At 40.4% G+C, this 15,513-nt stretch overlaps 1 protein-coding gene across 1 annotated transcript in view; it reads right to left on the bottom strand.

Moving 5' to 3' along the window:
- Window positions 1–1,483: 1,483 nt before the first annotated feature.
- LOC141809417 (liprin-alpha-3-like) overlaps window positions 1,484–15,513 on the bottom strand; it is a 38,650-nt gene continuing 24,620 nt past the window's right edge. The window contains exons 24-31 of the mRNA XM_074696418.1: window positions 15,213–15,239; window positions 14,874–15,049; window positions 12,446–12,543; window positions 9,487–9,662; window positions 7,370–7,438; window positions 7,117–7,279; window positions 5,577–5,638; window positions 1,484–5,358 (exon numbers count right to left, since the gene is read on the bottom strand). Of these exons, the coding sequence (XP_074552519.1) occupies window positions 5,586–5,638; window positions 7,117–7,279; window positions 7,370–7,438; window positions 9,487–9,662; window positions 12,446–12,543; window positions 14,874–15,049; window positions 15,213–15,239 (762 nt within the window). The 3' untranslated portion in view covers window positions 1,484–5,358; window positions 5,577–5,585. The remainder of the gene's footprint in view (window positions 5,359–5,576; window positions 5,639–7,116; window positions 7,280–7,369; window positions 7,439–9,486; window positions 9,663–12,445; window positions 12,544–14,873; window positions 15,050–15,212; window positions 15,240–15,513) is intronic.

The following is a 15,513-nucleotide window of genomic DNA, read 5'->3' as shown; positions in this document are numbered from 1 at the left end:
AAGGCGTCCAGATGCCTCCTCTCGATGTGGAGGAGCAGCGGGTCTACTCTGAGCTTCTCCTGGATGTGTGAGCTCTGATCCCTGAGAGAAAGCTCATTTCAGCTGCTTAAATCCAGTATCTTGTCCTTAAAACGATTATTTTTAAAACGATTAATCAGGCGATTATTTTATCGATTAGTCGACTAATCTAACGATTAATTGGACGATTAGTCTAACAATTATTTTTCTGTTGTTCGATTATTTCAAAACCATAATGTATCCCAAATAAATACCAAAACGATCTCTCTCATAACAGAGCCAATTAAACAACACTGTTTTGCACAGCAAAATGCAAAATATTGAATAAAATTATAAAAAAATTATAAGGCCAGTCTGGTGTACCCCCTAGGGATGGGTACTGAATTAGGTACTTTTAAAGGTACCGACCAAATTCTATCAAAAGTACCAGGTACCAATTCACGTAAAATCAAAAGGTACCATGTTTAGGTACCTAAGCGCATCCTTGTGACTGTGAGGGAGAGGGAGAGTAGGTAATTTTTCACGCTGGACATGAACTCAACATTTTAAAGTTATATATTAAAGAAAAAGTATGTTAAATCGAAAACAATTTAGATTTAATTATTAAACAAATTGATATTTTTTCCCATGTAAACACCGGAAATTGATACCGTTGGGTACCAATGCTGATTGCCAGTACCGGGAATCGGTAACGTATAGTTTTAAATGTGAAAGGTACCCACCCCTATCTCGTGGCCATGGTTGGAACGTAGATTGAGTGGCCTGATCCATCTGTCAATCTCTAGCTCCATTTTCCCTCCACTCGTAAAACATAGAGTCCTCCACTTGGGGCCAAGTCCCCTCCAGAACTGGAGTGGACAGTCCACCTTTTTCTGACATGTTTCCTATCAGTAAAGAGAAAATGCACCAACGATTCTATGAAAAACAATAAAGAAAATGTTAAAGTGGAGCATCATTGGGCAAGAAGCAAAGTCACATGCTTAAAACTGCAAAATGCACAGTTACACTGCAAAAAAAACCTGAAAGCTTATCGAGTGATTTTGTCTTATTTTCAGCAGAAAAAGTGTTTTTGGACTTGATATGAGCCACATTCACCTGACCAGTCCAGAAAAGTGTCTTATTTCAAGTAACTTAAAGACTTAAATTAGGTCTGAATTGCCTGTAACCAGTTATAAAAATCTGCCAGTGGAACAAGAGAGGGGTTATTTGTATTAAGACATTATTCTAGTATCAAACAAATTTTTCTTTAACAGCTTGAATCGAGACATTTTTCTGGACTGGTCAGTTGAAAGTGGCTCTAATCAAGTGTAATAAGACAGTTTTTACTTAAAATAAGATGAAAACACTTGATAAGATTTCATTTTTTGCAGTGTAAGTATAAAAAACAAAATTAATTTTACAAGTATTCATCCTCAGCATCCTCAGACATGCATGCATCACAAACCGAGAGTTCGCGCTGATCAGCTGATCCACCGGGGTCGCTTTATTTTTTCTTTTACATCACCATTTTTAATCATCATCATCATCTTCATTATTGTTTATTTTCCAGATGATATTTTTCAATTTGTATTACTATCACTTTAATCATGGAAATCTGATAAATCATTGCACAATTTGTTCTCAAAATGTACACATACAGTAGCATATTTGAATGACCATTTTCAATGTTTCATATTTTTACTTTTGAAAACTAGTTCAAATGAAGTCGAGAAGGAACGAAACATGTTCATACATTTATCCAATACATACCTAAAGAAAAATAAATAGATATCGTAAAAAATAAAAAATACAACTGAAAAAAATACACACATTTTACAAATTGATCCCCAGGCTCCCAACCCGCTGTAGGTTTATCATACAGATATATATTTTTTAAAGACACCTTATATCATCTTCACCACCAAAAAAATGTTTTAGGTCATTGTTGTTTGTTTGACATGCAACGTAAGCACAGAGGCTAAAGGTTTCGTTTCCTGGGCTTCCTGGGGCTTCCTGGGGCTCGCCCTCTTTTCCCGTCGTACTCCGATAAACCCCCCGACACCTCCAGAGAGCTCTTGGTTTCTGTTATGGCTTGTGTGTGCAGTAAAATGACCGGCTTCTGTCCATCCTCTTAGGTTTCTCTCCCCTCCCTGTGACTCGCTGTTTTGTCTCCCTGTCACCTCTCTCGTCATCAGGATTACCCCAGACCCTGAGCGGATGATTACACGCGATGAGCCGCACAACAACATCCTGTGGGGCTCGTGAACAGTCCGACCTCAGCATAAAGCCTTCCTAAAAAAACACCTCGCTGCTCTGCGCCTCTTTCTAAAATGATACACTTCTGTAAAGTCTCAAAAATCATCACGTTGACTCTTTTCTATCTGAATAACTCCTTCTCTTTCAAACAAGCTCTTTGGTTCATGAGGAAGATGAGTCAGAATCCACTCACTAACACACAAGGCTCAGCCAAGACCCTGGTTCATCCTCTCAGATCAGAGACCCTAACAAGCAGCTCCTAGAGGAGATAACCACCACAAACCTCAGCCCTGATATCCTCAAGTCTGAAAGTACAAAACAGGTCGTTATGAGCTGACAGAATCCTGGGAGGAGGAAATGAAGGAAGCAAGAGGGTTGAACCATCGAACCCTGCTCCTAGAGAGGCAGCGGATAGAGTTGGAGACCTGCTAGAAGTCGGTTGCAGGGGATTCATAGAGATTTCTCAGTTGGAGCAGTGGGATTGCTCAGAATTGAAAACCAAGATAGCTAACATGACCTGACATGAGCAGGCAGAAGTGGCATCCTGGTGGATTTGGTTAAAAAAAGGGACAAGTAAGTGATGAAGAGTGGGATGTGGACATGAGCTGGAAGCAAAACCCTTCTACATTTTTCATTGTTAGCATTTAAAACTCTTCTCTTGATTTCTTTCTTACCTATCTTGAAGCTTAAAATGAGTTTCCAAAAAGTTAAAGCTCATGTCTGGATTTTTAAAGATGCTATGAGGAGGATCTGTTTTAACTGCACTCCCTCGCCACCTTGTGGCCCGGAGTCTCTGCACACTGTCGTAAATTACTTTTAGCGAGGCATGTGTTTGTTTTGGAATTAAATGGAGATCGGATCAAAACAAATTTTCTTCGTTTAAGACAAATTTTTACTGGATACAACGCGCTGAGGTAAGGTATTTATCAGTACAGTTACATAGTGCTACGGTTTGAAATGTGACATCAAGCAAACTTTTTAGCAGCTGGCTACATGTTAGCATCAGTGCTCCGACGTATCTGTAGGCTAATGTGACAACAGGTAAACACTGTCAGTTTGTAAGTAGTTTAGTAGCCGTTTATATTTAGCGCAGCTGACATGTCCGTAATGTGTAACGTCAGTAAATCCTGATTATGTCCTGCTAGTCATCTACCAAGCAGAGCTAACGCAACCTCACTCTTCATTTTATTGATAGACTCTCAAGTTTGAACAGACCACTGCAGAATAACTGCTGACTGTGGGTTGGAGTCAACATTTACAGAAACAGTTTAGCCCCTGTGTTATAGAGTGATACAGCCCAAGCTAAAGGCTAATTAGCTTTCTTCTGCTATTCTGTCCTTTTTCTGTCTGACAGTTAGGCTCCTGTGTCCACCATCACTACCAAATTAATCACAGAAATCGATTTCCGCAGAGCTGTGTTTTAACTCTTCTCACCACAAAACTTAGTCAGCTGGCGTGGTGTTGTCATGGAGACCTAGGCAACATGGTTCTGGACGACCTTAACTAGAGGCTAAGAAGTAGCAATTTAAAATAACCTGTAACCACCAACATTGGCGCTGATAATCTTATTTTGAAGAGTGGGTTACAATAGTGTGAAAAGTGTGAAACAAATTGAACAGATTGAAATGTTCATTAATGTCAAGGACAACAAATTTTTCTATGTGGGTGTTTTTAAAAGTCTGAATCCACTTTGGGGGGCAGGAGTCAGACCACAGATTAGCTTCAAAAGAGCAAGATAAAATCAGATGTCAGGAAACATCTACTACAAATGTAAAGAAATAAAAAAAGATGGTTTTACTCCAAAATGAACTGTAGTTCTCCAAAAGAACAAAACAAAAGCATAAACATGTTATTTCTTTCTCAAAGCCAAATAGGCTGGTCTCATAAGGCAGTGTAATGTTATTTATGAGCCTTTAAGTCTTTTTAATATCGTGGATGAGAGGCAAAAACAAAGCTCCACATGTTCGGTCATCTGTACTGTAATATTTTCCAGTTAATTTTCATGACTGGTGTAGAAACTGAAATGAATAAATTCCTGATAGCGCTCCAAACTGACCACAAAAAGCTAAATTTGAAGCAGTGTTTGCGCGACGAGGATGCCAGGGTTTTTATCATTTCTTTACTGCTCCCAGAAGAAGCTGAAACATCCTGTAAGTCCTCGAAGAAACAGATTTACTAACCTGCTCTGACTAACTTTCAGGAAACAGTTTGATAGTGGACGTTGTGCAACTTTTTCCAGAAGTTGCATCCTCCTGAAACTTTCTCTGACTCTAGCTGAATGCATTTCCTGCCTCTAACATCATAAAATCTCTGACCACAATGCTCCTGTCCACCTCTTCACCTCTTTGATCCTTACAACGAGGTCCCTTCAAAAGAGACGACTCAGCCGATCAGCTTTCAAGGTGCCACCAGACAAAGCAGAGGGCGGGTCTCCTCTTATGTTTGTCTCCACCTCTCCGACCAATTGGGGACACTTGGTCTCTCCTGACAGGCTCGTAAAGACAACAACAGAGCCACAATGGCCGACACTGGACACCGGTTGACTTGTAAGTAAAGGAGAACGCCTCTGATTGAGTTATGAGTGATTGTTTCCCCCTCTTCCAGACGTTCCTCCAGTTTAAAACCTAACATTTACTCTGAGGTTAACTTCTCATTACTAACACCTGTGCTGGGGCAGAAGGCGACACGTCGAGCTGTGATGTGGGGGAGTAAACGGCAGCGAGCGGTTTCCTCTGAAGGTAGGAAAATGAGCCCTGATGTTACCCGCTGTGCTGGCTGTGTGCAGACAGGAATGAAGAGAGGAAACCGGCGCGACTGGCTAAAATCTAACCAATACCAACGCTGTCCTCTATTAACCCCACAGCACAGCCGCACTGAGCACAGAGAGACAGCGCGAGAGGGAGAGAAAACAGCTGATCCTTTCCAACTCTTCTATTCATTTCTGAAAAATACATTCTTCATGTCCCTTTCCCTTTTTCCTCCTCAGCGTCCCCGTTATTGCAGAATGGTCAGGCCGATAGGTTTATTTGTAGTTACATGGTTATATTTTCATTGCTTCGTTCTCTGTGGATGAGAGGGTCCTCGAGTCCCAATCCGGTCAGCGCCCTGAGGAAAGAGGCAGAATTATTCCCACATCGCTGCGTGCTCGGCCTTAATTCAACTCTCGCCCAAATCCCCGCCAACCAAACCCCAGCAACACTTAATGACCTTAAGGGGGGGACGAGTGAAATCCTGCGCTCAAATCAATCCACCACAAAAACGTCATGAAACAAAGAGCTGCGGAGAAATGTGTTTAACATGTGCGAGGGAAGCTTTCATCTCACCTCAGCCCTTCAACAGGAGTACGTCCTCACTGAGGCAGATTCACCCCGGGCACCAGAGGTGGCTGTGACACACACACACACACACATGGAGAGGGTCACTATCATTACATCTTAAACAACACTGACCTTCCACGGGCGTCCTTATTAAAAGAAGGAATGAAGGATAATCGTCTTCCTCTGCACTTTGAAGCGTCTGTTCCTTGTTATTGCCGCTCTTTCGCTAAAGGAAACAGAAAATTCCACCGCCATAGTAATGGCACAGTAGCGTGAAAACAACCGACTGCTCCAAGCGTGTGACTTAAATCTTGTGGCTTATATAACTTCAGCTTTTCCCTAACAGAGAGCAAATGTTTCTGTGCATTAGTTCCTGACACATACAGAGCTGCAAAGATGAAGAACGACAGAGGTTAACGATAGATTTCCAAACTGCTCCAATGAGAGCCTCAAAGCTTCAGATGATCAGTGTTGATCATGATCATGATCATTAAAATTTACATTATTCCTTTACTTATTACTCCTCACCAACAGAAACACATTACACTACTCATTATATTACTTTTCATTACTTCAGTGAAATTACACTGCATAAAAAAGTGCAATCTTATGAAGTGTTTTTCTCTTGTTTTTAGAAAAATTGTCTTTTTATACTTAACATGAGCCCCTTTCACCCAACCAGTCCAGAAAAATGTCTTGTTTCAAGTTATTTAAAGACAAAAATGAGATCTGAATTGCTTGTAACAAGTAAAAAAATCCCCACTGGCAGATTTGTTGACTTGTTTCAGGCAGTTAAGACCCCATTTTCGACTTTCCATAACTTGAAATCAGACATTTTTCTGGACTGGTCAGGTAGTTTGGCTCATATTAAGTCTAAAAAGACATTTTTACTGAAAATAAGACAAAATCACTTGATCAGATTTTAGTCTTTTGCAGTGTTACATTTAGTCTTAATGCTGACAGAAAGATCCCAGATCTGAGGAGGCCGGTGAAGGGACCTTTAAAGCTGTCAGGTCTTCTCAGTGTCTGATTTTACTGAAGTTTTTAAATGCTCAGAGGCTGAGCCTACGATTCGATCACCATGATTGAAGGATGGACACAGACCAAACCCTGAATTTATCCATGATGCATGACTCAGTAAGTGTAGACAGAAAAAACAACCTGTTACTCCAAATCTTTCCTTCTTTCTGCCGTCAGGCTGATAAACCTTGACAGTAGCCTCTTGGCATCAATGTACTGACTGTTTATTGAATGTTTAATTATTGTCTCTGGCACACTCTGGTCTGCTGTTAGTAAATGTATGTTTTAAGTTTAAGTTTTCTGAATCTGAAGATCTAAAGAAACGGCGGCACCTGATCACAGCTCCCCCTGCTACCTTTCCAGCGCAGACCTCTCGCCCTGATTCCTGTCGTGCTCTTCATGTGAGTAATGCCGTATAGAGTAACAGGTCTTCCTTCACACATCGTCTAATTCAGGACGCGCCTCCAGGGCCTCAGAGGAGCCGAACATGAGCATGTAGGTGTCAGAGGTCCCGGCTCATACTCACCATCACTCTGAACCTTTCTCAGGGTAACGGAGGGCGTGGCGATGGCTGAGGCACGGAAGTTAGCAGGCAGGGTCTCTGCGGAGTCAGAGGTCACGCCCCGGAGGTCCTTCTCCCTAAACATCTTCCTCCAGGAGGGCGAGCGTGTGAACGTCTTCGTTCCATCCTGTCAGAGAACAGAAACATGGCGGCTCAGAAAATCGTCTTTCAGTCAAAACTTAAAACAGAATCTCTCTGAGCCGATTAGCGTGCTGACCTCATCAGGTCGTCTCTCGGTTCCCATGGAGATGAGCGAGTTGTACTCTTGCTCCAGGAGCTGTCTGGCCTGCAGGAGAGAGGTGATGCAGAGCTTTGAGATGCATTTGGACTTTTCAGATGACACATTTTCAGGACGGGCGCGCTCTGCTGGCATTCATTAGCTCATGTTTGAACTGCTCTGAACCAGACGGGGTATTTTAAGCCCTTTATTAAAGACAGCAACGAGCAGGCAGGAAATTACAGGGACCCAGATGCAACAAAGGTCCCGGGACACACTCTTCTGTTTGGTTCATGGGTGAAGTCTAAACCTTTGAGCCGAGGGGGCACCCTGGTGAGCTGGTTTCTGGTCCTATATCATACTCTGTCTCAAACTAGGCTCAGAAGATCAAAGGATATTTGAATTATGATTCATTCAATGAACAAAAAACCCTCTATTCCCAAACTATTTATGATCATTAAAGCCCTGCACGATGAAAAAATAATCTACAGTAAGGATATTAAAGTAGCTATATGTGACTTTAGTAAATCATATTGGAGCAGTTTAATGATGCTGCTCTAAAGAGCAAATGGTCAAACAGTGAAGTAAGGCATATTTATCCTGTCTAACACTTCTCCAAAGCTCATCTGCAGAATGAAACAATTCTCAGTATGCAACAGACCAGTCTACCTGTTATACTATTTCCCACAATGCACGGCACTAACGCTGTTTGTCTATGCGGGTGACGGGTTTTGGTGAATTACCACCATCTACTGGAATGAGTCTGCATTACAACTACAATACAACAACACTAACACTCACTGAGATAGAAGTGAAGTGATGTGAAAGAAACACCAGTAAATCTCATCACTTCCAGTGGTAAAAGAGGTGTTTACTTCTACAAATTCGTAAGCGAATAAAAACCACTAATTCACCTTTTAAACCATACCCGGATTACATGGAAGTGGTTTTTCCATCAGATGTTAAAATAAAAATCTCTTTCAAATTGATTTTCAGTAAACAATATAACTTTTGATGTAAGATAAGAATCAAGTATGATGATTCTCTGCAATAGATTGATTTTTTTACATTTATAATAAAGGCAAAAAAACATCATTTGTAGCTCCGCTTCTGAAACCAGAAACCAGAGTAGTATACTACAAAACAGACCTAACAGAACAGTCATACTACATACTACAAGCAAAAGCAGTAGGTAGTATGTAGTGCCTACTACATACTACATTTACATGAAGTATGGAGTAGGCAGTTTGGAAAACAGCCAGTCTATCAGGAAGTGGAGCAGCTTCACTTTCTGGAGGGTAAACTTTCTGTATCTGTTGCTGAGGTCTGGCAGTGTTTTTTTTTTTTTGATCCAAGTCTTTTTATTTATTTATCATTTTTATCTATTTATTTTTTAAATTTAAGTATTTTTATCTTTTTTATTTTATTTTTTTCATCAAAGTCTTTTTATCTTTTTTATTTAATTCATTTTTTATCAAAGTCTTTTTAACTTTTTTATTTATTTTTTTATCAAAATCTTTTTATTTTATTTATTTTTTATCAAAATCTTTTTATTTTATTTATTTATTTTTTTATCAAAATCTTTTTATTTTATTTTATTTATTTTTTTTTTTTTGTTTTGTGTTATCACAGAGAGAACAACAAACAAGTAGGACAGTTGAGGACATAAATAAATAAAAAATTCCCTGTCCTATTCCCACCTCCCCAAATACAGGGTGATCAATATCCAAAAAAATAAAAATAAATAAATTGAAAAAAAAAAAAAATGTATGTACACAAATATATCTAACACACTCTTATACACACACATGCAAGTGTACAAAATACATCAATACAAAAAAAGGAATAACATAAAAAGGGGTTACAGAGTCCTGTCGGTATCTGCCATGTTTTCAACACAAGATATAAACGGTTGCCAAGTTAAAAAAAAATTCTTGGTTCAACCTCTAATGTTACATTTAAACTTTTCTAGGTGGACAAGACACATGACCTCTTTTATCCACCAGCCTTAAACTGGGGGTATGGGGTCTTTCCATTTGGATAAAATTAGCCTTCTAGCCAAACGAGAACAAAAAGCCACCATGCTAGCTTGATACCTGTGGCGGCGTGGTTTTTACCTGTGTGCTCTGATTGGGGATCTGCAGCAGCAGAGCCAGGTCGGTGTAGTCGAAGGTGTCATCTAGAGCCAGCAGAGCCCCGTGGACGCCGCTCTCACGCAGGTTGTCGGCGTACTCCTTCAGGCCGAGAGTCTGCACCCAGCACATCACACGCTCGTTGGACCACACCATCACATCTGAGAGAAGAGGAGGTGAATGAGGAGGTGAACAAGGAGGTGAATGAGGAGATCAGGTTTCTGCTCTCTTCCTGGAGCTCAGACAGGCTTATGATCGGGGTTAATTGCCAGTGAAGTATTAACGAGTGATGGAGAAAAACAGTGAAATGTTCCTGCTGAGCTGATGTTTCCTCTGATACGGTGTCGGCCCAGCTAGTCTTCAGGCAAACCGAAAAAACCCCTCACTTTTCCCATCGGGGGAATTCTTCTGTGAGGAAATCAGCCAAGATGAACGGACTGTAAATGTACAACATGTGTATTCTGAGGCCGAGCAGTGGGAAGGAGGGAGGTCTGGGTTTGTTTAATGACTGAGAGTGTTGACATTTATGTAATCATTATCCAGCCAAATTGCTCCAGAAAGCTGTGGCTTGTAATCTCTTGGGGGGTGGGTTGTAGAAGGGGGAGGGGGTGATAACTAAGAGGTGGTCCAGACATCCTCCAGCCAGCGATGAGGTAAACAGACCAAGCCAAAGAAACTTTTGTTGGTTCACAGCTCTGAAGTTTGTGAGCTTTTTACTGTTGGTGCCAAACTGGAGGTAAAGAAGCTTCAGCGTTTCAATCCGACTCATTTTACTCTGTTAAACTGAAAGACTTACACTTTTAACACGTACCAATCAGCAAAGATGGTCAAGTAACAACTTTCACAACATGTTGTAAAATAAAGAGCATTACGATGTAAGAGTTATACTTTCTATGGCTCATTTGTTGGGCACTGACACCAAAGTAACTGTGTTTGCAGCCTGTAGCATGTCGATGCTAACCGGTGCTGGGCCTGGTGTTTTCCACAAGCTGAGGAAAAGGAGGTGAGGACGACGTGCTGGTGCTGCGGCGTGAGCTAAGAAAATACAAAATCGACCTGTCCTTCCATCCATTGTTATGGGAAACGTAAAATCTATCTCTAATAAGATGGACAAGCTAGCCATGCTAACCCAGCAACAGAGGGGATACCAGAAAGCAGAGTAGCATCATGCTATTTCCAGACATGGCTCATGGAGCTAACACTGGACAGAAACTCCACACTAGAAGGACGTTAACTCTTATAGTATTCTATTAACATATTCTTGAACGTTTACCTCCGCAAATGAGGTTATGTTTTTGGGAGAGTTTGTAAACAACATTATTCAAAAACTAACAAACGGATCTTGATGAAATTTTCAGGAAATGTTCTAAATGAGACAAGGAAGAAGTGATTAAATTTTGGAGGTGATCCGTATCACTGTCTGGATCCAGGAGTTTTTCAAAGGATTCTTTATCATTGTGACATAGGGCTGTTTTCACCATATGTGTATATAACTCCACCATAAATGGTCAGATTGCTTTATAAAACAATACAAGACAAGGTCACCATAATTTCTGACAGATGTTAAAGTACGATCCAGATCCTGGCAATATTCTGGATACTAAGATCTGGAATATCAAATATGTACTGGGTCATCATCATTTTCAACACTGTCAGGAAACAAATTATCGTACAAACTCCCAGCTAACACCAAATTGGAGCAGACAGTCTGCTGAAAGGGAGTATAACATTAAAGTAAGACTTAAGTGTTGGTGACAATCACAAAATGCTTGGTGGAGGTCTGTGCTCTCTGAGTGCTTTTCTGATTGCACTGTAAATATAAAATAAATAAAGCACATTCTACTCTATTCTTCTTCCTACTTAACTCTATCAAGGTTGAATGGTCATCTGGCATAACCTTAATTAAATTTTGGTTTACTTTATTCCATATTTGCACTGATTTTATGTTTTTATGTACCTTAGAAGTGTATCTTGCTAGATGTCAGACATAAACTCTATTTTAGATTTTAGATTTCAGTTTTTGTGGTGTTGCACTTAAAGATGTGGCGTCAAACGCTGAGAAACGACTGAAATCTTACTGATGTAACGTCCTGACTACAGGATGTGAACCCAGCTGCACACACACACACAGGGGCCAATCCTGGACAAAATCTTGTCACTATCTTAGATTACACGCTCACACACATCTATATCAGTCATCTGTGTTTCCTGTTTTAGAATCTATTTTTCCACAAACAACACTTCATCATTTCCGTCACCTCAGGGGCAAACACTGGATTAAACCATGAGTGCAGATTTGTGATGGGAACCCCCAAACGTCACACATTAATGTTCGATGACCAGATTTCAGATTAGACTTTTCAGGATGTCTCAACAGCTGCGAACAAGGAAGACACCCCGGATTAGTGAGGTGAGCGACTGATTTCCTGTGATTGGTTTTATTTTTGAATTCTGTAAAAGAGATTAAAATGTAATATTCAGGATGTTTGAGATTCTGTGCTGGTGTTTGGCACGAAGCTGCAGAAACACGTCGGATGATAACAGCGATGTGTGGTGATAAGATTTAGTCTCAGGGTCCTCGTTCTGATTACATTTTCCTCTTTTAGAAGCAAAAATCAGACCCATGACCAAAATATCCAGGCATGATGTCACTGAGGGGTGTGAGAGGATGTCCTGACAGACCCTCAGGCTCCCTCAAACCAACTCTGAGATCAGCTGATAGAAAGGATTTACCCGAGTCCTTCTGGGTCTTTCTGGGTGGTGATTTAAAGAACTTAAGTGCTTAATGAAGGAAAATTAAAGGGCTGATAAAGATCAGTCAAAGTGATAATCACAGCTTGTAGAGAGGTCATTGAGGGATGTTTTAAAGCTGAATGGAGGAATTATCAGGGAGGATGAGGTCAGGTGGAAGGGGCCGTGAATAATGAGATCTGGTAAAGCTCACCTTTGTTCTGGTGGGCGCTCTCCTCTCGCCTCCGTTCCAGCTCCTTGCGGTCGTAGTTGAGACGCTTCAGGCACATGATGCCGTAATGCAAACTGACCCTGGGAGAGGTCACAGAGGCAGAGAGTGTGAGGCAGGTTAACTGGAGGGCGTGTTTCCACTCTCACCTGTGCTCAGAAAGTCTTAACCCCACCTGGCTCCTTTTGACCTCTGAAGAGACCTTGGAGAGAGCCTGGAGACACACACCTGAGCCGCCCCAGTCTCTCAACAACAACTCAGTGTTAGTTAACACCTTCAAGTTTCCCCTTCACACAGAGAGAGGGCAAGTTTTTCCTCCTAAAGGGTCATGTTTGTCTTTTAATTTCACGATTTAAAACATTTTCTGGATCTATCAGGGGAATCAGGCTTATATTTAGTCTGATAATTCTTGCTAAAACTTGAACCCAAACTCTTACATCAGTCTCAGTTTGCAATAAGAGTGTTTTAAATTTGACTGTGTGGTTTTTGTACAATGAAAATGAAGAATCTTTTATTATCTACATTGTCCTCAAGGGGGCTCCAAAACCAACACAACCCACAACTTCCTCACAGGAGCTTTAAGTTTTCTTTAACATTATTGTCTTTTCAGGTAGTTTTTGGTCGTACTTTTGTTGTGTTACACCACATAGAATGATGTTTTTTATTTATTTTTTTAATTAAAAACCTTTAGATTAAAATTTCAAATTTTTGTAAGGTCAGCGATACACTGTGGGCAAATTTTCAATTAGAGATTAATATTTTTGTTCTACTTTTTTGGCTCAATTTTTTTAATCAACTTCAATCCTGAGTAAAAATATCAAATATTCAATTATTCAATCATTTTATTATTCTAACCCTTGCCCATTTGATTACATGCTGTCACTGTCTTTATTAGAAAATAATAATAATAATAAAAAAAATGATGAGTTTTTTTCACACTATAAATGTTGGAGAGCTGGAGATTTTTTTAAATATCAAGCTTGGAAAAAAAACAAGATTAGTAATTAAATTGATTTTGATGCATTAATAATTTTTTGTAGTGTCTTATTCTTTATTTGCTATCCTTGCAGGACATAAGAGGATAAAAATGTCCCATCTGGTCCCATTATAACCACAGTTTTTTTTAAAGCACGGTCAATGCACAATCTAACTCTGAATTCTCTAATTTTAGGAGTTCAGAAAGTTGGGAGAAAAATAGCAGAAATTGAGACAATTTTCACTTTGTATATCCATACCAGGGGGAAGGCAACCTTTCCATGACTCAAGCCACATAAAAATACACTCATGCCCAAAGTGCCGAGACTTACTTCTGTCATAAAATCATTGACAGTCGATATGAAAGTCTCCTTTAATTGTTTTCCATACTTAGCCACACATTGAGAAATGCTATAACTTCCCTTCTACTTTAAACAGTAAGGAGAGTTTTGAATGTGTTGCTTTGTTTAGCATTCTTTGCTAACACTGTTTTCGTGTTTGGTTTCAAAAAGTCGCTGCCCACTTGACATCCTAACACGTTCACAGTAAAGGGTGCATATCAATCAATCTTGAGTCATCTCTGGCAATAAATCCATACTCCCTTGTCCAACTTTGCTGAAAAAAATGACTGGAGCTTGGTTTGTTTGCTTTAATAACGCTGCTAAATAAATGCTAATGTGAGCTAGCAGACTGACGTCCCGACAGATTTGCTTCAACGCATTTGCACACATGTAACGTCATGATTTGAATTTATTATTTAAAGTTTTTTTTTTTTAATTTTATATAAGAGCATTTACAGTGAGCTGAATTTCTTGTTAAGTGTTAAACAGAATGCAACACAAAAGTTTTATTATCTATTTTATTTATTTATATGTTTGTGTCCTCTGCATACTATAATTATTCCCTGCGTGCCAACAAAAATAATCTCATGTGCCAGCTCTGGCACCCGTGTCCTAGGTTGCCTACCCCTCATCTACACAAAACAACTTTAAAAACACGAATGGCCATTTGAAGGGTTAAAATGGTGAAAATATTCCAAAATTTGGTGTTTTTGATTACAAATGAAGTTAATTTAAAGATTTAAGCAACAAAAAGTTTTTAAAAGAATTTAATCTGACATTTTTGCCCTCTAATGTCCTCAAGGAGTCGTCAATTGAGGGTTAAACTTCTAGTCCAGTCCATATATTTCTGGAAAATTTATATTTATTACCTTATGGACTTTTTATGCTTCTGTTTGTACACAGAGTTGCTCTCTGATGCATCTTTATGAGCACAGAGAGTGTTCACCTGTGCTAATGAGGGACAGCTAAAGAGTCCAGCTCATGAGGACCTCAGTTTAAGAGCAGCTCTGAATCTGCCGCTGATGTTTTTGTGAGAGGACTTGGGTGAATGAGGAGCAGCGAGGGGTGACAGCAGAGCGTGAAGTTTCAGACTCTACCTGTGGAAGCTGTCCACCATTTTGAGCTGTCCTCTCAGCTCCTTCTTCGTCAGGTGGTCCAGCATGCGAGCATCCACCAGGGACTCCATGAAATAGCTGCGATACTGAGGCAGACCCAGGCTGGGCAGCCAGTCGTTTCCCACCCACTCATGATTCATATCGCCGTAGGCCAGTATCTGGAGGGGGACAACCGACCGCAGATGATCAACGCTGATTCACGCTCGGTTTGAGATGTGATGGTGCTCATGACTCACTGTGGTGAGCCACTCTGGATATCAAATTACTGACAGTCATGATGTGTTAATTCTGACTTTTCAAGAAGGTGCTTCTGATCCTTACCTGATCCCAGCTGAACTCCTTCAGCTCCTACAGCGCCGACAGGGGACAGAGAAAGATAGAGAAAGAGACGTGGAGGTGGAGAGGGAAGGAGTGGAGCAGGGGTCAAGAGCAGGGTGGACAGATGGAGAGATGATGGAGTAGAAGCAGAGGAGGAGGAGGAGGAGGAGGAGGAGGAAGAAGCAGCAGCAGGAAAAAAGAGGACAAAGGGGAGGAATAGTGTGTTAGTGAACGGGTAATTAGTTGGAAGCAGTTCACACAGAAACAGCAACCAGAGGGAGAGAAGACTCAACACTACGGCCTG

Source organism: Halichoeres trimaculatus, unplaced genomic scaffold, assembly GCF_033239565.1.
Source record: "Halichoeres trimaculatus isolate MK-OKI-2021-1 unplaced genomic scaffold, fHalTri1.1 fHalTri1_scaffold_20, whole genome shotgun sequence".
Lineage (NCBI taxonomy): Eukaryota > Metazoa > Chordata > Actinopteri > Labriformes > Labridae > Halichoeres > Halichoeres trimaculatus.
The sequence above is the reverse complement of the archived record's forward strand: the minus strand, read 5'-3'. Positions and strand labels throughout refer to the sequence as shown.